Below are 27,822 nucleotides of genomic sequence, written 5' to 3'. Positions count from 1 at the left end.
ATGAACCTTACAAACAAAGACAATGTTGTTACAAGCTTTGTCAGCTGGAACCAAAACATATTACTTATGTAACCTATCTAATTCTTTTATCACTTCTGGTTTACTATACGCAGACGGATAGACAGTACGTACTTTTGTATTAATATATCTAATGCTGGCTTCTCTCAAACTGCTCATAGTAAGCGGCATCTCTCTCACCTCCCTCTTTGCAGATTTAGTTTCGACTGAACTACCATCTAACGGATCGAGCGGTTATCGTTCTTGACGAAAACAAAATGCATTATGATTTATGTTACATGTGTATGTTTATAAAATGGAATTGACAGATGAAAAGAATAAAATTCTTTTTCATCTATGTGTGCATACTTGATGTACGCCTATGTCACCTTTGTGTTCAAGGCGTGATTAAATCACGTATCAAAACATGCCACTCTTTTTAAAGACAAAATATCGTGGCAACGGCGACAACACAGGCTAGACACAATTGGAACTCATCGAAAGTCTCGTGCACTCTTTCGAGTGCACTAGACATTCGAGGAATTCTGATTGGGGATAGACATGGGGGCCGCCAATACTCAAACCAAACTGTATATATGGCGTTATTTGATTGGATGTCTTGGAAAGTCAACTATCAATATTTTGAAGGCTTAGAAATGCGACGAAATCCGCCAAGATGAAGCTTTTCATACTTGTCTAGGGGTAAACGAGGGCGCGTTTAACCAGGTTTCACTTCAATCATACCGATTGAGCCGAAACGTCTTACTACCCATTTATATGAATGTGTTACCACTCTCCTCAAGTCTAATCATTCGAGAGTTGAATTGCAAGGGTACCTCTACAGCGTTCTATCTAAAGCGACCGAAATCCCCAGCTGCGATATTCGCTCCTACACTGGAACTACTTTTACACCCACCCATGGACCAGATTACGTCACATTTACCTGGCAACGCGAACACAGATTAGACGCAGATTAGACGAGGAACTGAAATATATTTGTTGTCGATCAGAACTTTGTGAAGAACACATGGAACTGACTGTTTATGATAAAAAGGATATACAGTTATCAAAGACGACACAATCAGGTGAATATATCAAAATCAATGAATGAAAAGAACGAAATACGAATTTTACTTTCGGTTTGATATCTTAATTAGTAATGTGTAATCTTAACGAGATTCGTTAAGGCTGGACAGAGTTCTTTGAAATAAAAAATCACTGATCAAGTGGACCAATGAATTAATTAAATTTACTGGTCTGGACAAATGTTTACCGGTCAGTATTTTAATTAAGTTACAGAGAGGTCGCCTATCTAACCAATCACTTCGTAGTTCGGCGCCGATAGTTTGTGCCCGAGTTCGAGTTCAATCTTGTATGCAAACATGATTATTACTTAAACTGTTATACATATCATTTCTCATTAATCACTCATTACATAAAAATTATCGGTATTTATTTATGAATAAAGTTGTCTCCTTTACAGGATCATTTCCTTCATTTGGCGAATCACGTGACATCTTTGCTAGCCAAGGCTAGCGAAGATGATCACGTGACACATAGAACTTTCCTTGCTCCTTGTAACTATGAATAATTAATGCAAATTAGGTGGCCTATGACGTCAGGTATGCGCATTTCTATTTTCAGACGGGATTTTCCCTCTGCACATGCGCACTGATAAGAAATTGAGAGAATATAAATAAGCGGTTCGTTGGGGAAAAAATTATAGAAATTGATCAAGAAATGAATTTTTAATGATTTTTTTTTTTATTTTCGACTGGTTGTGATTAAAGAGATTGATATACTCCCAACTCGGTGATTAAACTAATAATTGTTATGAGGATATTTTGATTTGAATCTTCGATTTTTGTAAGTAGCTTGAATTTCCTCTGACGATTAAGTTGCAGCAAGTCCGATTCAGTTTTTTCCTCATTTTCTGGGTAAATCATATTTCCTTACAGCAAATTTTGAGAAAAATACTACTTCCGGTTGATTGTTTTCATTATTAAACGTATTTTTTCGTTAGATTTTAAATTTTTTTCTCGGCTTTTGAAATGATATTTCAAAGAGAATTTGATTCAAATATGCATTCTTATCTCTAAAGTTTTCAAATTTAGGGAATACACTTGATTTTAGTTCCCGTTTCTATACAAACCTCCATAAAATAAAAGAAAATCATCAGTTATCTTCGTCAAGATTCAATAATGACTTGTTCTGGCAGATAGGGCAGTGCCTGTCTGAACTGTTTTACTTATTGCCCCTACACCACAGTCAACAATGTTTATTGTCCACTTGCTTTCATTTACATGTATATCAAAATTTAAAAATCATCTGATGTGCTAAGCTAAGGGTGTTTTATCCAGCCCTCTCCATACAATATTTTGTACAAAGACTACAAGCTCTTGACTGAAGAGGGGGGAAATTATAATCCTGAAGAGATTATTTTGCCAATGGCCTGTATATTGAGACATCAGATTCCGTAACAAGGAAATCAAAATTTGCTGTAAGGTCAAAATGATTCTTTCATTCGTTTGGCACCTAGTGCCCCCACTGAGCATACATTCTTCTATTTTTAATTTCATATATGAATTTTCTTCTTGAGGTGGATAATGAAAATTTTTCATTTCCAGCTCTACCTTGCGCCGTGTACGTAGCCTTACTAGACTCGGCTCAGGGAAGGTAGAAATCGCCAAGACATCGTTTACTGAAAATTTATATACACGTGCTTCCGCTTCTAAAAATACACCGGATGTTGATATTTTCTCATCTATTTACGTATGGCGCATGCCCCAAAACATGCATATTAAGTACATCCGGTAGGAGCATGATTAGTTCAAGGAAAGTTCTATGTGCGTGACAGACCTAACTATTTCTGTTAGGGACATTGTCAAAATACAGTTTTACGTCTTAAGGAGGGAGGAATACGAAGTGATGAAACAATGAAATATTTGTACCATATAATTTTATTGCACCTGACAATAAATGAAAATATTAAAATGAAAATAATGAGTAATTATGTTTGAGTATTCTCTGTCAACAAGTACATGTATTATGTATGGTGTAATGAAGTTGAAGGAGGAGAGGTAAATGAGGAACAAGTTTTAAGTGCATTAAAGTCGGCACTGACTAAAACCCAGTCTTCGGTCTCGGTCCCGTGACTAAAACCTGGTTTTCTGTCCCAGATTATATCTGAATTTTTGAGCCCCATTTTTCGCTGATTTAAATGACATATCATGCCTGCATTTTGGTAGTTGATTGGTCATAATTTCTTCTTTTATAAGATAGGAATGGATTGATTCAGATCCACTCTAATTCTATGAAATTACATGTATATACATTCAGTCAACGCACCTTGACGTACTCTAGTCTAAGTCTAATACATGTAGTACAGTAGGTCAAACAGTTTTCGAAACTTTATTTTGTTGTGGATACATATATTGCTCTGAAATCTAGCCATAAACTTTCTCTCGGAGGAATACGAGTTCAGTTTGCATTTCAGCTGGATTGCTCAGTCCGTCCGTGTCCAACATTTGGGCTAAAATTAGGTTAAACAGTTTTCCAGATTTTTTAAATCATGGATACAGACATTGCCCTAAAATTTAATCACAGGCTTGATATAGGAGGAATAGATGTTCAGTTTGCAGTTCAGCCAGATAAATCCATCCTTGACGTACTGTAGGACTAAAAGTAGGTCAAACAGTTTTCCTGGCTTTTTTCATTACGGATACAGATATTGTCATAGGCTTCCTCTTGGAGGAACATGTTTAGTTTGCATTTCAGCTGCATTAGTCCATCATTGACCTACTTTCAGGCTAAACGTAGATCAAACAGTTTTTTAGCTCACCTGAAGCGAAGGTTCAAGTGAGCTATTCTGATCACATTTTGTCCGGCGTCCGTCTGTCTGTCTGTCCGTCTGTCTGTAAACTTTTCACATTTTCGACTTCTTCTCCAGAACCACTGGGCCAATTTCAACCTAACTTGGCCAAAAGCATCCTTGGGTGAAGGGCTTTCAAGTTTGTTCAAATGAAGGGCCATGTCCCTTTCAAAGGGGAGATAATCACAAAAATGCAAAAATAGGGTGGGGTCATTTAAAAATCTTCTTCTCAAGAACCACTGGGCCAGAAGAGCTGAAATTTACCTGAAAGCTTCCTGACATATTGCAAATTCAAGTTTGTTCAAATCATGGCCCCCGGTGGTAGGATGGGGCCACAAGGGGGGATCAAAGTTTTACATACAAATATATAGGGAAAAACTTTAAAAATCTTCTTCTCAAGAACCACTAAGCCAGAAAAGCTGAGATTTACATGAAAGCTTCCTGACATAATGCAGATTCAAGTTTGTTCAAATCATGGGCCCCGGGGGTTGGATGGGGCCACAATAGGGGATCAAAGTTTTACATACAAATATATAGGAAAAATCTTTAAAAATCTTCTTCTCAAGAACCACTAAGCCAGAAAAGCTGATTTTTACATGAAAACTTCCTGACATAGTGCAGATTCAAGTTTGTTCAAATCATGGGCCCCGGGGATAAGATGGGGCCCCAAGGGGGGATCAAAGTTTTACACACAAATATATAGGGAAAAACTTTAAAAATCTTCTTCTCAAGAACCACTAAGCCAGAAAAGCTGAGATTTACATGAAAGCTTCCTGACATAATGCAGATTCAAGTTTGTTCAAATCATGGGCCCCGGGGGTTGGATGGGGCCACAATAGGGGATCAAAGTTTTAAATACAAATAAAAAGGAAAAATCTTTAAAAATCATCTTCTCAAGAACCACTAAGCCAGAAAAGCTGATTTTTACATGAAAACTTTCTGACATAGTGCAGATTCATGTTTGTTCAAATCATGGCCCCCGGGGATAAGATGGGGCCCCAAGGGGGGGATCAAAGTTTTACACACAAATATATAGGGAAAAACTTTAAAAATCTTCTTCTCAAGAACCACTGAGCCAGAAAAGCTGATTTTTACATGAAAACTTTCTGACATAGTCCAGATTCAAGTTTGTTCAAAGCATGGCCCCCGGGGATAAGATGGGGCCCCAAGGGGGGATCAAAGTTTTACACACAAATATATAGGAAAAAACTTTAAAAATCTTCTTCTCAAGAACCACTAAGCCAGAAAAGCTGAGATTTACATGAAAGCTTCCTGACATAATGCAGATTCAAGTTTGTTCAAATCATGGGCTCCGGGGGTTGGATGGGGCCACAATAGGGGATCAAAGTTTTACATACAAATATATAGGAAAAATCTTCTTCTCAAGAACCACTGAGCCAGAAAAGCTGATTTTTACATGAAAACTTTCTGACATAGTGCAGATTCAAGTTTGTTCAAATCATGGGCCCCGGGGGTTGGATGGGGCCACAATAGGGGATCAAAGTTTTAAATACAAATAAAAAGGAAAAATCTTTAAAAATCATCTTCTCAAGAACCACTAAGCCAGAAAAGCTGATTTTTACATGAAAACTTTCTGACATAGTGCAGATTCATGTTTGTTCAAATCATGGCCCCCGGGGATAAGATGGGGCCCCAAGGGGGGGATCAAAGTTTTACACACAAATATATAGGGAAAAACTTTAAAAATCTTCTTCTCAAGAACCACTGAGCCAGAAAAGCTGATTTTTACATGAAAACTTTCTGACATAGTCCAGATTCAAGTTTGTTCAAAGCATGGCCCCCGGGGATAAGATGGGGCCCCAAGGGGGGATCAAAGTTTTACACACAAATATGTAGGAAAAAACTTTAAAAATCTTCTTCTCAAGAACCACTAAGCCAGAAAAGCTGAGATTTACATGAAAGCTTCCTGACATAATGCAGATTCAAGTTTGTTCAAATCATGGGCTCCGGGGGTTGGATGGGGCCACAATAGGGGATCAAAGTTTTACATACAAATATATAGGAAAAATCTTCTTCTCAAGAACCACTGAGCCAGAAAAGCTGATTTTTACATGAAAACTTTCTGACATAGTGCAGATTCAAGTTTGTTCAAATCATGGGCTCCGGGGGTAGGATGGGGCCACAAGGGGGATCAAAGTTTTACATACAAATATATAGTTAAAATCTTTTTCTCAATAACCACTGAGTCAGAAAAGCTGATATTTACAAGAAAACTTTCTGACATAGTGCAGATTCAAGTTTGTTCAAATCATGGTCCCCGGGGGGTAGGATGGGGCCACAAGTGGGGGGGGGGGGTCAAAGTTTTACATACCAATATAGAAAAAAGCTTTAAAAGAACCATTGGGCCAAAGAAGTTGACATTTACATGAAAGCTTTCTGACATAGTGTAGATTCAAGTTTGCAAAGGGTAGTTTGGGCCATAATAGGGACCAAGGTTTTACATGCAAATATATATGGAAAGTCTTCAGATATGGGCCAAGGTGACTCAGGTGAGCGATGTGGCCCATGGGCTTCTTGTTGGACTTCTTTTCGTTATGGTTACATATATTGGCCTGAAATTTAGTCACAAGTTTCCTCTTTGAGGACAACAATTTCAGTTTGCATTTCAATTGGATTGGTGTATCCGTTTGTCTGTGTCAGTCCAAGGTCATGTTTTCCAGACTTTTTTCCATAACGGATGCTTCAATAGTACAACTTTGAAATTTGGTCACAATTTTTTCTTTAAGAAGCGTAAGAATGCGTTTGCATTTCAGCTGGATTAGTGTACCATGGCCAACTTTTGGGCTAAAAGTAGATCAAACAGTTTTCTGGATTTTTTTTTCCAGTTACGGATACAGATATTGCCCTGAAATTTAGTAACAAGCTTTCTCTCAGAAGAATACAAGTGAGTTAGCATTTCAACTGCGTTGGTGCACCATGACCTATTTAGGAGTAGGAGTAGATCAAACAGTTTTTCAGATATTTTTGTTATGGATACAGGTATTGCCCTGAAATTGTGTCACAACATTCCTCTCGGAGAAATATATAGCGCTATTTCGCATTTCAACTTTAAGTTGGTGCACTGTGACCTACTTTAGAGCAAAAAGTAGGTAATTTATTTTCCTGGAATTTTTCTCATCATAGAAACTGATATTGCACTGACATTTTGTCACAACATCCCTCTCGGAGGAATACGTAATCAGTTCACCTGTCAGATGGATTGGTACACCAGTCTTTCTTATTCAGAATGTGTGCTTTAAATCCAGAGTGCATAATATGCTTACAAGTTGAATTTCACTGTCCGCCGAGCATATGTTGTACCGTTTGCAGTACTCTTGTTCCATTTTTAATGTTTACAATGCATATCAAACGTAATGATCAGCAAAAATTGGAACGTGGATCAGTTGTTGAGATACAAGTGAAATACGGCACTCATCTTTTCTATAGACATGTAAACAAGGCTTGTGTCATTTTATAATAATACCAAGTTTTTAAAATACATATTTTGGTTTTCCAAATACTTGTTTGGTTTATTTTTCAATGAATTAACAGTGAGATTGGTGATGGTATTTTGTAGAACTTTACAGTGTCTCCTTTGAATAAACTTTTGATATGACTGAGTAGATACTAAGCTACCTAAATTTTGTAGATTACTCAAAGATTTAGTATCTGGTTTATTTAAAGAATCAATAAAACGTTTCCCGTGCTAGATTGTTATAGTTGGACTGCTAGCGCTATTTTAGTGGTTTCAGATTCATTAATGGACCTCATTGTTTGAATTTGATTTTGCTGCCATTTTTTCCAGCGAAGTGGATTATAAAAAAGCATAAACTGACCCAAACCAGGTTATACTCGTATAATTTGCCCCAAAATTAAAGTCCTTTCTTATGATTTAATGCAAGAGACAAAGATACTAATCTTCGTTTATCAAAATGTACATAAACTCGGAAAAATAGGCCTGCAAGTCAACTGAGCCGCGCAATGATTCACTTTGCAACAACGAAGAAGCGTCTAGCTGTGAAAGTCGCCATCTTTAATCTTAATTCTACGGAGCCTAGCCTTATTATTTATCAAAATATTGTATCGAAGGTAAAGTTTGTCATGATAGAAAGTATATATGCGTAGACTATTCATGCAATGCGTATTTCGCTGCCCTTTAGAGATAGAGATCGATTTGCTCATCTCCGACAGATTGAGAACATACGGGAAATTGCATTGTTTATATCAGAAAATGCAATAATTTGCTGCTTTTAACTCTGTGAAAACTTCTACTACATGAAAACTTACCATTGCATGCAACGTTGTCACTAATAGTAAATCCAACACAAGAAAATATGTATAAATAAGCAAGTGACAAATTGCGATCCACATGTCAATGTGATTGACGTCATGTGATAAAATGTAACGTATGAATTTTTGTTTGCTTTTTTGAAAGGCGGATCATGCAATGACCCCCCCCCCCCTTCCCCCCAGTGAGAAATGTATTTCAAAATGAACTGGGAAATGCTTACTTGGTAAATCATTAATTCGTATATAATATCGTTGTTTTAATCTACTATTCGACCATCATACAGAAAAAGATGTTTTACAAAAGTAATTTGCGTACAAGTATATAGAGATCTATGCTAATATTGCCACAACGAGAAAACAATATATGTACAGGCTGAAAACAGTGCTGCGATGTAAATTGAGAGAGAGAGAGAGAGAGAGAGAGAGAGAGAGAGAGAGAGAGAGAGAGAGAGAGAGAGAGAGAGAGCATAACCTGCGTTCCTGAATTGAAATTTGACCAATCAGAGACAAGGATACAATAAGAATCAAATTATTCATGTATGTAACAATTAGTCGTAAAGACTTATCATTATTTTAATCAATAAGTTTATTTAACATATCTAAATGAAGTATTGGTGGTGATGTTGGTGGTGATGGGAAGAGGGGGGGGGGGGGGGGGGGTAATCTATATTTGTGAAAATACAGGGATGTTAATCCAGGTTAAAATAAAAGGCGGATCCAATACAACATGTGCACCCAATTTTCAATAGAAAATGAAATAATGATTAATGGATATTTTCATAAGTTAATAATCAAAACTTCTTTCTTTTGATTTTAAAAGATATGTAACATAGTAACAGTAATTAAAATTTTTGTTCCAAAAGTACCACGTACGATTTAACATGCTCGTAGAATCAGGGGGAGGGGTGCTTTTTCACGAGTTTCTTCTGCCTATCTTTGTTTGTAGGACCCATTCCCAATCCAAAGTAATAATTGATATTAATTTGTTTTCCTGTGCAAAATCGTAAAATACTGGAAATGCAGAATCGGGGCCAATATTGTCAAACGCGATCGGCATTCCTTCGAAAACTACGTTTATATATGTAGGCTATATACATTTAAGAGGAGCCTTGAGTAGTGCTATATTGTCCCAATGAAATGTTTTATCGTAGAACAAGCTTTACTTGCGATAAAAAATATTAATATGATAAACTCTATCATTTATTGGGCCTTGCTATGTATTTTATCTATCGCATGGATCCATGTGTTTATATCTTAAATTCGTTTTTCGTTGATGACATGAATCACCGAGTAGTTCAGAGCATATACATTATCTACTTGGTTAGTAAATTGTATTGTAATTATGTTACATGATTTAAAATATTATTAGTCTACTCAATCTAGCAAATCATCTCAAAGTAATTGCAACAGAAACAATAAAATCGGACAAAATCGGACAATGGGAAACATTTCAAATTTAGACTTAAAAAATGTTTTAGTAAACCATCGATATTTTGTGGTGTTTACGGCACGCCTTACACGTAAAGGGGAGTGACTCAACTTTGACAGTCATTGGAATAAACATATACATGTACACGACGATCTAAGGTGCATGTATGAAAAAACGTGATTAAACAGCTAAAAAAGGTGATTTTTGACATCTTATATACACATACAATATTGCTCAGCATCTAATATTCTTTGTCGACTTCCATTCCTGGGGAACTTTCGGAACAAAGCTTCAAAAAAATTTGTTTGACCCTTTACTGAATTAATTTTAATTATGAAACACAATATTTATTTTAGAAATTATAAATAATCAATTATAAATGAAATATTAAAGATTTAGTGTCAATTTACAAAGGGGAACTATGTTTACTAAAAAAGAAGTATGGAAAGCCATTAAGGTTAAAAGTTTCAGTTATTTTGTATCTTCATCATTTGAGCAAGCGTTTTGCATTAAAAACTAATCAAAAAAGTAATTTTGCTATTCTTTTTGAAATTCAGGTTTGGGGAGTCATTCATGGGTAATAATAATGATGATAAAACAATGATAATATAAATATAATAAAAATCAATGTAAAGTAAGCACTTGAGCCCAGTATCATGATTTGATTTAAAATGAACAATCTTAGAATCTAGTAATTACTATTGGTAATTAGTGTTGAACTCACGACCTACAGAACCAAATCTAGCAGCATGCGACCTGCGCGCTACACCACTCGGCCATCTATTCAAGACGAATGCCAATGTAACCTATTATTGGGTCAAATCTGTCTGACTTGTCTCATATTGATTGTTTGGACGTTTTTGGCACAATGATTTTGAATACGGATAATTCCGTTTGTCTGATCAAGATACATGTGTATAGGGCTCACGGCGGGTGTGACCGGTCAACATGGGGTGCTTACTCCTAATAGGCATCTGATCCCACCTCTGGTATATCCAGGGGTCCGTGTTTGCCCAACTCTTTATTCTGAATTGCTTTTAGGAGTTACGAGATTAATCACTGTTCGTTATCTTCACCTTCCTAAATGAGGATTCAATAAAGAAAAAGTTATCTTCTGGTGTCGATGTCATATCGACTGTGTACATACGGTGGAATACCATAGAGACACTTATGGAAGATTTGCTTGTGAAGTATTGTCTAACACATTATCATTTCTACAAGTTCAGTCATTGTCACTAATTACAGCTGCAGAAGAGGAGCACTGCAAGAATTTTTTTAAGTCATGGAGTGGACTAGAGAAGAGATTAATTTGTATCCTTCGAACTGGGGCTTATCACTGCTTTCAGCAATTCTTGTATCCGTTAAAACTAATTACCAGTCGCACCAGATAAACTTTTGAACGTTATTCGCTGTAAATGCAAGGCATTGTGACACTAGCCGTTGTACTTGCAAAAACATGGACTGAACTGTACTGCAATTACTCAAATGATCACTAAAATAATTATCAGGCACGTAGCAACAATGGTTCTACCCCCTTTTATCATTACATGCACATTTTTAATATGTTGTTTGCATGTATTTTCTTGAATGAATATCTGTTGCAATTAGTTAGAGGTTTTGCTCATATATGGCTAGATTGACTAGATATATACGAAAAAACAAAATATAGAGAAAGGACAGTTCAAAACACGGCAAGGAATTTGGTTTCAAGAAGCAGTTTTATGCGAGGATGAAATTGGTCGAATTTCCTCGACGAGTGATACCAGGCATTTAGCGGAATCATTAAAGCGGACTGTGAGGATAAAGAAAAATCATCCCCAAATTTTTTAATCTCTTAGTGATTAATGTTTCTTTTGGTTAAAGCACAGGCAAGTACATCTGAATATACATCTGTGCAAAATAACACATCTGGCGTATTTCCCCCCACACAACTCATTGCGAGAGGAGATATACATGCAGTAACGGGCCTGTATGTGTGTAAGTGTGTGCGAAACACGAGCTTGTAGACACTCTAAACCACACTTTTTGCTCTATTTATTTCAGATTTCACATGTAGTTTTATTATCAAAAGATGAAGAACCCTATCAACTTTGAGAGCAAAGGTCAAAGTTACTATGGGACTACTAGAAAAATCATGTAGACACTCATTGCGAGGGGATGTGCTCCACTTTACAGAGATCTTTATTTATTAATCTAGTCTTTCAATTTTGTAGGATGTCGAGAAGTTTCGACAATTGTAAAGTCAACTTCTCCTGCGGCTGTTTCCCCTTTTGAAAAACAACGCTTGCCGAATACGAAGGATGTTCGGATTTTTATTTTCCTTTCTGATCGATTTGTTTTATCTAAAAAAAATTGGTGGGCATGTTAATTAAACGGATACTAGAAATGATTATTTAAGATATAATTTGTTACCTTTTCAAAACGATATATGTATGTGTGGAAGGTGGTTACCCTGGGCAATCATGAAATCAGATGTGCAATAGAGAACATGGAGGATAAGAGGCCCATGAGGATGAACGGTGTAGTCGAACGATTTTCGCATGAATAAATTTGAGAAGTATTTGAACAAATAGATGAAAAAAATCCTCTGTTGCTTCAGACTTGGAGCTGGTTTTCAACTACGGCTTGTTTAAAGCCAGAGCAAATAAATAATAAACACATGCATGATTGTGTTTTGTGATAAATTGAAGCTAACAATATAAAGTACAGATGAAACAAACGGGAAAGGGTGAAGCTTTATTTTTGTTATTTACTGTAGAATCATTTAAATTCATATATATATATATATATATATATATATATATATATATATATATATATATATATAAAGTTTTACATTATGACCCCTGGGTCGAGGCCTCTGCTGGTGGACTGTTAGTCCCCGAGGGTCTCTACAGCCCATTAGCTAAGTACTTCGTTACTAGCTTGAAAATACGGATGTATATTTAATTGCTGTTATAAAATTTAGAAATTCATTTCAAAATTAAGGATTATCTCCCTCACACATAGCTCTTATCCTTAGATGAATTTGACTCCACTTTTTAGCACACTGTTTTCCCCTATAATAGCTCTAAAACTTTATTGTTATTTCGGATTCCAAACATTTTGGTTGAGCATCACTGAAGAGACATTATTTGTCGAAATGCGCATCTGGTGCATCAAAATTGGTACCGTATAAGTTTTACATATATATAATGTATATTCGTTGAAGATGTAAATTCGTGGGTGAGGGGTACCCACGATTTCCACGAAAATTGAGTCATCTAATGATTCCACAGTAGTTAGTTTAATCCTCAAAATTAAGTGTAAATGTAAGTTATTGTGTCGTTGTATCGCATTTCGTTTCTCTGTATTGCAATATGTATCTTAACGAAATTTTCCAAACGATATACCCAGCTCTAGGTAAGCCTTGCTTAGTTTTATAACATGCAACAGAATTCCTTCTCGGGTAAACCTGACTCAGCTGGCATTTTAACCTGGCTTAATTAAGTGATCCGCGGATCAGCCGCTGAGCCATTCTTACCTGATCCAGAGATACGCAACTGGCCATTATAAGATTAAAATCCTAAATAAAGTTCTGTTAATAGATAGAAAAATCACACATTACACTAATTCATGTTTTCATTTCCTCCACAGATTAGAATATTATGGCAAGCTCTGTGTATTCATCAACACCAGAGACGACGAATGCTAACAGAGCTTGCCGTGCTGTACTCGGGCCCTGTACAGATGGACTACGAGACACACTACGTCACTACGTCCCGCCACACACATTCCCCCATGTTGTCAAACTATACAAACTCAATCTTCCTCGATCACTGACGGCAGTTCAGCGAAACCTCATTTTACCAAAAACTGGAAATTATACAGGACGATATGATGACATGGACATCTCATTATTGTATATCTTATTGCGAAACATAACCAACATATCTCCTCACTCCAAAGGCTGGGGCAATGATCCCGACCCCCGTGACTCGATTCTATCGGCCAACATCGAGAGAATTCGATTGGTCCGGAATCGTTGTGTTCACTCATGTGATCCATCCATGTCCAACTCGGACTTTAACTCCATCTGGTCCACCATTAGATCAGTTATGGTGGATCTGGATGCCTTCCTTGTGAATGGAAACAAATATGAAAAGGAGGTCGATTTCCTACGTCACGAGTCCATGGACCCTGAAAATGACCTACATTACGAAGAAGAACTGAGGAAGCAGGTGGAGGAAGATACCAAGACGAGGGAAATGGTGGTCAACCTTGAGAGTAAGTGAAGATTCTCAGAGTATTGCACAGCAATCTCAGAATACTTGTTTGTTGGTAATCATTTGTCATCATGTCTTTACAGGGAGGATAGAAGACACATCAGAGAGAGTGGAGAAGTTGGATGGTACAGTATATAACTTTATGTTTCTTGATACAGTAAACACTGAATATACACATCATCATACACTAAAATTCATGACAACATTATTATTTGACCAACATATCAAACGTCATCATGTCTGGACTAATTCATTGTAATTAACGATCAACAGTATAACAACCATACTTTCCCCAGTAAACTTTCTGTTAATAATCCACATCTTGTCTTTGTGTAAAAGAATTCAATCAGTGAAGAAAAAGTCGTTATTTACAGTCAATTCATTCTCTTGTTCTTACCTTTTACAGTGGCCGAGAGGTTAGAGCGTTCGCCCCGCATGCGGAAGGCCGGTGTTCGAATCCCGGCCGCGACAGATCTAAGTCGTTAAAATAGGTAGTGACAGTTCCATCGTCAAACGTTCGGCATCAGGTGTGAATGTCACGAGTCGTCCGAGATGACATTAAAAACGGATGTCCCGTGTCACAGTAGGTGTGGCATGCTAAAGAATTAACCCTCACTGCTCAATGGCCGTAAGTGCCGAGCATAGGCCTAAATTTGAAGCCCTTCACCGGTCTTGGTGACGTCTCCATATGAGTGAAAAATTCTCGAGCGAGACGTTAAGCAAGATACAATCAATCAATCATACCTTTTACATACATTAGGGTGATTTCAAGGTCACAGAATAGCATTCATATTACCCCGTTGAACATACCATAAATTTAAAAACTGGATATCTAGACAATATCAAAATATGAACATCTGACAGCCATGTTCATTTTCGTATATAGCTTAAAGTTCCATAGCAGTATACTGAATGAAATATTATGATATAATGCACAATAAATGTACAACTAACAGCCATGTTCAAGGTCATATATAGCTTAAAGCTTCATAGCAGTACTGAAAGATGTTGGTTGAATGATTGCTTTTCTGTCCAGTTTAGAATTTCCCCCTCATATTGAGACATCACCAGTTGAATGTGAAGTACCACAAATCTAGACCTATGCTTAGCGCTCAGGGCCATAGCAGTGAGTGTTCTTTAACGTGCCAACACCTACCGCAACACGGGGCTTCCGTTTCGATGTCATATCAGAAAGACTCGGGATTCTCACTTCTAAATGCCAAGCGTTTGAGAAGAGCAATCATTACCTGTGTTTATGCCTTGGGTTTGATGAAGCTATGGCACAAGTGGGGCTCAAACTCAGAACCTCCCAGTTACGAATTGAAAGCTCTACCTCTGAAATACTGCGACCAGTCCAGCACTGAATGAAATATGATGAAATGCACAATAAATGAACATCTGACAGTCATGCTTTACAGCAGTACACAATGAAATATGACATTTTCCTTGAAATACAGAAACTGGACATTGACACCGAATCTGCTTAAGCGTAAAAACATATAATGGACATGTACTGCACTTTGTATTTATGAAAACACTCATCTGATATAGTACCTATCAACGTACTATTGCATGTAGATGACTGGTGTTTATTAAAACATGACATAAATATGTTTGATAAGATGTCTTGTGATTTAAGTAAATCAGTGTTTTCTTTGTTGTAGATAAAATGGCGAAACTGACAAAATCCCCCATTCCCTCAAATGTGAGAGGTATGTCAATAAGAAAAGCAATTTTATTAATTCACCTGATTCACTCAGGTGACCTATTACAATTGGTCTGCGTTGTCCGTCGTGCGTTAACAATTGAACGTTTTAATTGAAATACGCAGTATTGTAGAGCAGGACGGCCTCTACCAAAATTGTGTATTTCAGGATCCTCAGAGTAGAGGTTCTGACTTTAGGACAGAGCCACACTAGGTACATGTATATAGTGTTTATGTAGAAACATTTTTAAAAAGTTCTTCTTCAATGATATTGATAATAAATTGAAAGTAAATGGGTATTCAGAAGAAGTAGGTAGCCCTTTACCAATTTTTTTTTTTAGATCGTTTTGGTACTAGAGTGAGGTCAAAATGGTCAGTAATTAAATGTGTGTAACATTTCAACAGATTTAACATCTGTTAGATAACTACATGTACCTTTCCAATTCTTTTCAACTTTAGTATGAAGCGTTGTTGAGACAAGGGAGAGGGGGTATAAATTATAAATTTCGGGACTCCTGCATCCCAGGGCAACAATGAACGGATTTTCACAAATCTTCTTCACCACTGCACATCTGTAAGAAAACTAAACCCTTAGTCATTTAGATGAGGGTGAAAAGCTCTACCAAATTTCTAAATTTTATGATCCCTTGAGTAGAGGCTCTTTTTCATTAGAGACAAACTTGGTATATAGAATTTATATGTAAAACCTTTAAATTGCATCTGCTTTCATGTAAATGATATAAAAGGAGCAAATAACTCTATGATCCTATGGGTAGGTATTTTTATATTCCCCACAAATGAAGCTGGGGGGGGGGGGGGGTTACTGGAATAACCTTGTCCATCCGTTTATCTGTAAACATCATTTTTATTTATGTCTCCCCTCTTCCAGGGGGAGACATATTATTTTTTTACTGCCTGTTTGTCCGTCTGTCCATCTATTTGTCACAAAATCTTGTGAATGCTTCTCCTATAGGGCTTCCCTTATAGATTTGAAACTTTATCCAATGCTTCATTGCCATATGTAGATGTGCATATTGTGGGGACAGGAGGATCCAATGATTTTCCTAAAAGTTATAGTGGATGCAAAAGGGGCGGAGGATGTTAAATAACTTGTTAACACTTCTTCACCTATATGTCTTATCCAATGGACTTGAGACTTTGTACAGTGCTTCAATGCCATTTGCAGATGTGCATATTGTAGGGACAGGAGGATTCAATTGTTATCCTTAAAGTTATAGTCGATCTGAGGGGTGGATGATGTAAAATAGTTTGTGAACACTTTTCCTCCAATATAACTAATCAGAGTTTATAATGTCTATGTTCCTGCCCATGCTTTCTCCTCCATACCATGTATTACATTAAGGGGAGGAGGTTTCATTTGGTGCACTTCCAATTTGGGGAGTTAGGGAGACATGTTTTTCATTAGAACAATCAAAATTATTTTAGCTCACCTGAGCTGAAGGCTCTATCTATTCTGCAAATTTCGATTTGATATCTTGAGCTAGGATTTTACATTCAATGACAAAAATTTCAATGGGAAAAGTAGTAGTCGATAAACCCAAACTGAAAGTAAATTTGTGTTTTAAAAAAAAAATGAATGAGTTGGGAAATAATTGATCTAAATTACTAAGTAAATTGTTTTGTAATGATCGAAGGGCACATTACTGAGATACTGATAAAAGGAAAATATAAGACGAACCAATACAATCACTACAAAAAGAAGACATTAATAAGAAATAATACAATCACTACAAACAGAAGACATTAATAAGAAATAATACAATCACTAAAAACAGAAGACGTTAATAAGAAAGAATAGAATCACTAAAAACAGAAGACGTTAAGAAGAAATAAATAGAATCACTACAAACAGAAGACGTTAATAAGAAATAATAGAATTACTACAAACAGAAGACATTGATAAGAAATAATACAATCACTACAAACAGAAGACGTTAAAGGACATATCTCATGTTTTCAAAGTATACAATATTACATGCATTTTGTCTTCTTTATGCTTATAGTAATTAATTCTAATAGTTCGTTCGCCGAAATTTTGCGATAATTAACCACAATACAGACTTAAATCTTAGCCCCGATTTCAAAAAGTCAAGTTAATTAGGTAGGTAGTCACGTGGTACAGTGACATCACATGTGCCCATCGGATTGTGAAAGTACTGCGAGATAGTATTAAAAACTCAACTTTTAGGGGCCTAATTAATTTACCATGGGCAACATTTAAATCGATGTTGATAAATTGTCCGAGTTTTATATGTGTTCGCCACCAGTGCACACATATAACGATGTAAATACCCAAATATAGCGAGTAAAGCGTGTATGAAATCGGCAAAATTGTGAGTAAATAATGTTTATATGGGTCGCTGTCTACAAACTGTTTGGGGATGTTATTCCTTTATACATCTGTAATTGGCGCTGTTTTTCTTAAATAAACAGTGCAATCATTATTTTTTTTTTTTGGATTAGACAAATTATGATACGTTAAATTGTTGACAGCTAGGCCCTATGCCAAGCTATTGTCACGCGTGCATTTCGGAAAGAAAGAAAAAGACAACACACACACAAATCAATAAAATTATTCAAATTTAAAGTGGTAATCACATTATTTTATTTTGATAAAGCAATCTTATTACTATTTTTGAATTGTGATCTGCACGTCTTTAGGAAGTACGAAGTGGGAGCACGGCGTTATAGCCTACTGACGCACTCAAGATGCTACGAGTTCAATAAAGAAATAATTTTATAGTTATTCAATTTTAAGTTAGGAAATACAATATTCTATTATTTGAATAATTAAAAGTTCAATTATTTTGTATCTTTATTTTTTGTTGTTGTAAATCTACCACTTGGTAGAAGTTACATTGTATCGTCGATATATGTTGTTACAAGGTGAAGGTCAGTTGATCCGAGTGTGTATTGAATTTGAAGAGCAAAACAGAATGTATGCTATAGGCCTACCAGTGCTTATAGCTTCGATATATCCATTTTCTCGCAGTTTATCAGGGTCTCTGTCCAAGCGATGTTTGAAAAGGTGACTGGGTGTGTTTTTTAAGGTAAAGTTCTTGCTCGAACAAAAAAAAATTATCCACGTCTTTTTTCTCGCATCTTCCTTCGAAAAATTGAAAAATACTCAGTCTAAATCCTTTCTACCGACAACTAGTACACCCGAGCACGGCACAAAACATCTTAATGCATTATTATTTACAAGCCGTTAACATGACAATTGGTTTTTTGTCGATTAAATCTAATCTGTTTATGAAATGGCTAATAGATGTTTTCAAACCCGAGGGCGCATATGACGTCACACAAAATGGCGCGTAAACTAGCGAAAGAAAATATGCATATCGCAAGATTTGAATTTCATCGCTTTCAAACTCGAAAACTACGCAAAATATTTCATTTAAAACACATTTAAAGTAGTTTTAGGCATAAAAAGAGTTAATTTTGCTGAAAAAATGAAAAAGTTTAGAAACATGCGTTGTGTCCTTTAATAAGAATTATAGCATCACTATGAACAATATCATTATACGAAATGTCATCAGAAGAAACTGAGTAAACAGTATCTCCCTAACTCAGTTTGATAACAGAATCATACAATAAGACAGGTATTACATTAGTGGTTGACATTACAGAATCATACAATAAGACAGGTATTACATTAGTGGTTGATATTACAGAATCATACAATAAGACAGGAATTACATTAGTGGTTCACATTCCAGAATCATACAATAAGACAGGTATTATATTAGTGGTATTACATTAATGGTTGACATTACAGAATCATACAATTAGACAGCTATTACATTAATGGTTGACACTACGGAATCATACAATAAGACATGTATTACATTAGTGGTTGACATTACAAAATCATACAATAAGACAGGTATTACATTAGTGGTTGACATCACAGAATCATACAATACGACAGGTATTACATTAGTGGTTGACATTACAGAATCATACAATAAGACAGGTATTACATTAGTGGTTCACATTCCAGAATCATACAATAAGACAGGTATTACATTAGTGATTGACACTACAGAATCATACAATAAGACAGTCATTACATTAGCGGTCGATATTACAGAATCATACAATAAGACAGGTATTACATTAGTGGTTGACTTTAGAGAGTCATTCAATAAGACAATTATTACATTAGTGGTTGACATTTCATAATCATAAAATAAGACAGGTATTACATTAGTCGTTGAAAATTACAGAATCATTCAATAAGACAGGTATTACATTAGCGGTTGACATTACATAATAATATAATAAGACAGGTATTACATTAGCGGTTGACATTACAGAATCATACAATAAGAGAGGATTACATTAATGGTTGACATTACAGAATCATACAATGAGACATGTATTACATTAGTTGTTGACATTACAAAATAGTATAATAAGACAGGTATTACATTGGTGGTTGCCATTACAGAATCATTCAATGAGACAGGTATTACATTAGCGGTTGACATTACAGAATCATACAATAAGATAGGTATTACATTAATGGTTGACATTGCAGAATCATACAATGAGACATGTATTACGTTAGTTGTTGACATTACAAAATAGTATAATAAGACAGGTATTACATTGGTGGTTGCCATTACAGAATCATTCAATGAGACAGGTATTACATTAGCGGTTGACATTAAAGAATCATACAATGAGACAGGTATTACGTTAGTGGTTGACATTACAGGTGATATCTACATTGTCAACCACTTGTGTAATCCTTTGGAAAGGCATTACAGAATCATACAATAAGATAGGTATTACATTAGCGATTGACATTAAAGAATCATACAATGAGACAGGTATTACGTTAGTGGTTGACATTACAGGTGATATCTACATTGTCAACCACTTGTGTAATCCTTTGGAAAGGGATTTCTTTAGCTGGTGTATTTACAAATATTGATATAATAGGGATTACATTAGGCCAAATAAGAAAATAGGTGTGGTTTCGGTTACCCGACACTCCCAAGTTTTTACCCCCGACCCTAAACTTTTTTTTACTATTTCCATAATCAGTTACCGTATTTTGCCAAATATAATGCACAATTCTTTCAAGATTTTCTTTTATGAGATAATATAGTGGCATAATATACCGCTATACATACAGGGTTTTGACCCGTTTTCCTTCAGCTGAAGCTTGACAGTAAGTTCATTCATAGCCAATATATAGATACCGCTAAAATGCTAAGCTTTAAACACTTACTTACAGGCCATCTAACATTAGACTGAATGTGACTTAGAACTAAAGAGTGCTTACATAAACAATAGTGCAAATTTCAGATTGTTTGAACATACTGAGCGATCACCCTCCTTATTTTTGAAAAAGTTGGATCGATTTAAAAACTTGGAAGGACTTGAAAACAGTACTCTGGTTGAAATATCATATTTAAAAACACAATTTTGGCAAATGCACAAATTTTTATGTCCCCGAGATCAAAGATCGGGGGGGGGGGGGGGGCATATTTTGTTTGTCCTATCTATCATTCTGTAATTCCGTAATTCTGTCATCCAATTTGAAACTTTAACCTTGCTAATAACATTTTAACAGTAAGTGCTAGAGCTTTGATGTTTCACATGAATATTGTTTGTGACAATACCTTTCCGTGGGTACCAACATTTTTGACCCTGTAACCTTGACTTTGGAGTTTGATCTACTTTTCGAAAATTTTAACCTTGCCAATAACTTTTGTACAGTAAGTGCTAGAGGTTTGGTATTTCACATGAGTATTCCTTGTGACAAGTCCTTTTGATGGGTACTAAACCTTTTGACCTTGACATTTGACCTACTTTTAAAACTAAATTGACATTGGTCATAACTTCTAAATGGTAAATATTAAAGCTTTCATATTGCACATGAGTATTTTTTGTGACAAGATCTTTCTACTGGTACCAAGATATTTGTCCTTGTGACCTTGGCCATCTTTGGAATTGACCATTATCGGGGGCATTTGTGTTTCACAAACATATCTTGTTTTTTCTGTATTTATTTTTTATTTGAAATATATATATATATATATATATATATATATATATATATATATATATATATATATATAATGATTGATTGAATGTTATTTTACGTCCCTCTCGAGAATATTTCACTCATATGGAGGAGACGTCACCACTGCCGGTGAAGGGATGCAAAATTTAGACCTATGCTTGGTGCTTAAGGTCATTAAGCAGGGAGGGATCTTTATTGTGCCACACCTGCTATATATATAGATATAGATAGATAGATAACTAGATATAGATATATATCACACCATTTATAAATGGTACATGCGGTGAAGTGAAAGTAAATTATAATTGTGTTTCCATCTAAAATTCATCATTAGAAAAATAAATTCAAAAAATAAAGAAAATCCCTACCTATATCCTATTTTTCAAGGGAGCGTAACCGGAACCAGGCATTTTATTTGGTCCTAAGCTGTGTGACTCGTATTGGAAACATTATTGGATTACATTAGCTATGTCACTCGTATTTGTAATATTATTGGATTATATTAGCTGTGTGACTCGTATTGGTAATATTATTGGATTACATTACCTGTGTGACTCGTTTTGGTAACATTATTGAATGACATTAGCTGTGTGACTCGAATTGGTAATATCATTGGATTACATTAGCTGTGTGACTCGTATTGGTAATATCATTGGATTACATTAGCTGTGTGACTCGTATTGGTAACATTATTGGATTAGATTAACTGTGCGACTTGTATTGGTAATATTATTGGATTAAATTAGCTGTGTGACTCATATTGGTAATATTATTGGATTACATTACCTGTGTGACTCGTATTGTTAATATTATTGGATTATATTAGCTGTGTGACTCGTATTGATAATATTATTGGATTACATTAGCTGTGTGACTTGTATTGGTAATATTATTGGATTATATTAGCTGTGTGACTCGTATTGATAATATTATTGGATTACATTACCTGTGTGACTCGTATTGGTAACATTATTGGATTACATTAGCTGTGTGACTTGTGTTGGTAATATTATTGGATTACATTAGCTGTGTGACTCGTATTGGTAACATTATTGGATTACATTAGCTGTGTGACTCGTATTGGTAATATTATTGGATTAAATTAATTGTGCGACTCGTATTGGTAATATTATTGGATTAAATTAATTGTGCGACTCGTATTGGTAATATTATTGGATTAAATTAATTGTGCGATTCGTATTGGTAATATTATTGGATAACATTAGCTGTGTGACTCGTATTGGTAATAATATTGGATCAGATTTACGGTGGACTGGTATTGGTAATATTATTGGATTACACTAGCTGTGTGACTCGTATTGGTAACGTTATTGGATTACGTTAGCTATGTGACTCATTTTGACAAGTTTTTTGTGAAGTTTGGTACATGTAATATGCTGAATAAGTCCAAAGTGATACTGTGGGGCCCATGGGATTGGACAAAGATGATATACAGTTATATCTTATTAAAATTTACGTTGTCATTTCCAAGAGCTCGAAATTTGAATTGAAAGTTATTTGTCTCTTGGATACGATTTTAATAAAAGAGGTACCGTGTCACAGAAGGTGTTGACAATAAAGAAACCTCACTGCTTCGGCTGACTTGTAAATGTCATGCATGAATGGAAAATTGTTGCACTTCACATAAAAGCTGATGATGATGATGATGATGATGATGATATATATATATATATATATATATATATATATATATATATATATATATATTAATACATGAGTTATAAAATTCTCATATGTGATGTAAAATAAAATGACCAACATAAACAAAAGCTAGGATGTGTTGAAATACGTATGTATAGCACATTATTATAATACATTTTCAGTGTGGCCTATTGACTGTTAGTACTATTATGGTATTTTTATGCACTTCATTCTAACACATCTAGTTTACATTAGGAAATAAAACATCATCATTGGTATTCAGTTGTTTCATTAACATGTAATTTCAGAGCAATACGATATTGATGTTCAGAAATGGAGAGAGGAAGACAAGCTTTACTGTGAAACCCATAACTTTCCATCAGTGATGCAGAAAGTGAGAGATAAACCTTACGTAACGTTTGTTGGTGTGCCTGGGTCTGGGAAGTCTGCCACGGCTCACCACATCGCCCTCAAGCTCCAGGAGGAAGGTTACGAGGTTGTACCAACCAGAGACGTCAGGAAGATGGAAGACTATGGTGACCCCAGGAATCCGCAGGTTTTTGTTATTGATGATGTGGTGGGTGTCTTTGGCCTCCAGAAATTTAATTTAGATGTGTTGACTAATTATGAACAGAAAATAACAGATCCTTGCATGGTTAAGTCTAGAACTTTGATGACATGTAGAGAGGCTGTGTTCAATGAGACACTACCTTACAAACCATTCCTTACCAAAGAAGAGGCTGTGATTAAGTTACACAGTTCTGATCATGCATTAAATGACAAAGACAAAAAACAGATTCTCAAGAAGTATGGTATAAATGTAGATCTAATGTCGCCTGCATTGCTGACATTGACATCTCGCATGTTTCCTCTTCTCTGTAAATTGTTCTCAAAGGAAAGAAAATTCAAAGCTCTTGGTTCAAAGTTTTTCCTGAATCCAGTCGAATGTATCCTTGATGAACTTGATGATATGCAAAGACATAACAAACTGAATTATGCAACACTTGTTTTGTGTATGCTAAATGGAAACAGTCTCTCAAAAGACATTTTAAAGGATAAAGAATTTATTGATAAGAAAATGAATGTTTCGGAAAATTGTAGATTAGAACACTACAGTGATACTAAGTTTATGGATGCCTTGTCAGCAATGGAGGGGACATACACAAAACAATGTGGTGCGCAATACACATTTATACATGACTCCCTGTTTGAAATATGTGCTTATCAGTATGGCAAACAGTTTCCTGACCAAATGTTGCTGTGTATGAGTAGTAGTTATATTGCTAATTATGTCAAACCACAGACAAGTGAACCAGGTATTGTTAACAAAACGAAAGTGAAACAGAGTGATTCTCAATCAGGAAAGGGGGCTAAGGGTAGCAATGACAATGATGTAAAAAAGGAGGAGAGCGATGATAAAAACAATGAGAGAGAGGAATCGTCTGATCTGTGTATAAGGTTACGTGAGGATCAGTACCTACTGTTAGCAGAAAGATTGTACAGAGACATACAGAACATGGAGCTGTATGATGTTTTCAGAAATCAGGTTTTAAAACATCCCCAGGTGTGTCAGGCTTTTATTGGTGTGTTAGAGACAAAGTCATACACAGAATTAAAATCTGTATTTCTGTTCAGTCACGGAAAGTTAGATAAGATAATGATGACTAAACGAAAGTGTGTGGTGCCGGATTGGAGTGAGTGGAGGAGACAGGGGGCACTGGTGGCTCAGAGGGAGTACGTAGATGAAAAAGAAGGAATACTAGATATTAAACACACGTACAATGTGAGAGTGATCAGCTGGGTGATTCGCTATGGACATTATCAGATAATAGATTACATAGTACAACAGACAGAACTACACAATGAAATAAGTGAATTATTTGAGATAACAGGAAATTATCTACTACTTCAGTCTAAATCTGTGATAGATACATGTAATAAACAGGAAAATGAAATCAAAAGACTTGTAAAACTATCTAAACCTGGGATATTTCAAAATATTAGGAATATGATTACTAATAGAATACAAAAGATGGTAGAGAAGTTATTTACAAGTGATAAACAGGAAAGTGAAATCAATAGGCTAGTAGAAGAGTGTAGGTTACTTGTATTGAGTTGTTATAGTGGTGATGTACAGACAGTCAGAGTTCTGCTTCCTGTCTGTAAGAAAACAATCAATGGGATAGGTCAGCAGGTCAGTAAAGGTATTTATTGGTGTAATTATTCACCTCTTACTGCTGCATGTGGAGAAGGACATGCAAGTATAATGGAGGAGCTGGTGAAGGCGGGGGCTGATGTCAGTCTACAGGATAGATGGGAGAATACACCACTGGTAGTTGCATGTGAGGGAGGACATGATAGTGTGGTGAAGGAGCTGGTGAAGGCAGGGGCTGATGTCAATATAAAGACTACCATTATAAAGAAAAATACACCACTGATAGCTGCATGTTATAGAGGAGATGTGAGTGTGGTGAAGGAGCTGGTGAAGGCGGGGGCTGATGTCAATCTACAGATTAACAATATACTGGGGAATGATACACCACTGATAGCTGCATGTAAGGGAGGACATGTGAGTGTGGTGGAGGAGCTGGTGAAGGTGGGGGCTGATGTCAATCTACAGGATAGATGGAGGATTACACCACTGATAGCAGCATGTAAGGGAGGACATGTGGGTGTGGTGGAGGAGCTGGTGAAGGTGGAGGCTGATGTCAATCTACAGGATAGAGAAGGGAATACACCACTGATAGATGCAGTAAGAGAGTGTCCTTTATCAACAATGAAATATCTAGTGGAACATGGAGCTGACTTTGTTACTCAGGTTGTTGATATCAATGTGTCAGCAGTATATAAAGCATTAATACTGAACAAACTAGATATAATGAAATATTTCATACAGGAACAAAATAAAATCATTCCAGGACAATTTAATGGAAATATACACCTATTTAACTGTCTGGTGGACATCAGACATGCTAGAGTTAAAACAGACAGTAGGGATGATGTGGTGGTGACAGACAGATCAGTGTGGTGCATGTATGATTGGGGAGATTGGTGGGAGAGAATCTGTACAGGAGACTGTGATATACTGAGACATCTGTTGTGTGTTGGTCTGGATGTCAATCAGTTGATACAGTTGGATAGCTACAGTAGGTTTGATGAACCTCTGTTGTATACACTGATTGATGGTCAGCATACTATGTATGTTTATCATAGAATAGAGAAGATGAGGATGCTGCTAGGGGCGGGGGTGGACGTCAATGTCAGGATGAGGTATAGAGAGTATCACTCTGTGTTAGACAGGGAGGGTGTGTCTGTTCTAGAGAGGACGAGGCGACTGGTGTGTGAGTACAGTGATAGTGTAGAATTATGGGTCAGAAGAAGAGTGCCTGAGTACAAGAGAGTGATGTGTGAGATAAAGAAACATGTCAGAAGACACTCTGTATAGTCCCCGATAGAATTGTAGAGAGATGGTGTTACTGAGTACAAGAGATAAAGAAACATGTCAGAAGACACTCTGTATAGTCCCTGATAGAATTGTAGAGAGATGTTGTTACTGAGTACAAGAGAGTGATGTGTGAGATAAAGAAACATGTCAGAGGACACTCTGTATAATCCCTGATAGAATTGTAGAGAGATGTTGTTACTGAGTACAAGAGAGTGATGTGTGAGATAAAGAAACATGTCAGAAGACACTCCGTATAGTCCCTGATAGAATTGTAGAGAGATGTTATTACTGAGTACAAGAGATAAAGAAACATGTCAGAGGACACTCTGTATAATTCCTGATAGAATTGTAGAGAGATGTTGTTACTGAGTACAAGAGAGTGATGTGTGAGATAAAGAAACATATCAGAAGAAACTCTGTATAGTCCCTGATATATATTCAGTAGATGTACGGAGTATAAAACCCGATAGGTTACGAGTATCTTTGTACATAATGTTATTTAATGGATTGTCCCGCAAATCTCTCTCGTTAAGTTTCCTCTTGTCTGTGTACAATGATAAAACGTTGAACATACTCTGTGATTATTTCATAAACAAATAAATGTTTAACATTAAACATTCTTGGAATTCAGTTATTTTCTATTAAATTATTGTCTAACTCATTAATTATAATTAGGTGTACTTGTGTATATTGTTTAATGTCTCTGTTTATGTACCATACATATTTATAATCCATAGAATCAAATATCTAGTACTTCTGGTACAGTATATTGGAGGATTGAAATAAATAATTTGAAACTTTACACGTGTGTATTTGTTTAAGATTTTTTTTGTTCTTGATGTCTCGTTCACATGGATTTTTTATGCGAATGAAGATCAACCCCCTCCAGAAAAAGAGTCCTAGTAGGATTTCCTGCCCTGCCGGGGAAGGGGGGCGGGTGCTAACAATACCGAGTACTTAAAGTCAGTATTGCAATGGCTTTTTGGATAACGCCTGGACAACACACCAGCTACACTCGTCAGTGCGCAGGCGTGTTATTAACAATCATTGTTTTTGTTAGTACATATATATATATATATATATACAATCAACAAAAA

At 35.9% G+C, this 27,822-nt stretch overlaps 1 protein-coding gene across 1 annotated transcript; it reads left to right on the top strand.

The window, feature by feature from the left end:
* Window positions 1–712: 712 nt before the first annotated feature.
* On the top strand, window positions 713–27,527 carry LOC130050160 (uncharacterized). Its single transcript, XM_056149287.1, has 5 exons — window positions 713–1,082; window positions 13,224–13,853; window positions 13,936–13,977; window positions 15,517–15,564; window positions 23,589–27,527. The coding sequence occupies exons 2-5, from the start codon at window positions 13,235–13,237 to the stop codon at window positions 26,723–26,725; spliced, it is 3,846 nt and encodes a 1,281-aa protein (XP_056005262.1). The 5' UTR covers window positions 713–1,082; window positions 13,224–13,234; the 3' UTR covers window positions 26,726–27,527.
* Window positions 27,528–27,822: the final 295 nt, after the last annotated feature.

This window comes from Ostrea edulis, chromosome 9 (assembly GCF_947568905.1).
Source record: "Ostrea edulis chromosome 9, xbOstEdul1.1, whole genome shotgun sequence".
Classification (NCBI taxonomy): domain Eukaryota; kingdom Metazoa; phylum Mollusca; class Bivalvia; order Ostreida; family Ostreidae; genus Ostrea; species Ostrea edulis.
The sequence above is the reverse complement of the archived record's forward strand: the minus strand, read 5'-3'. Positions and strand labels throughout refer to the sequence as shown.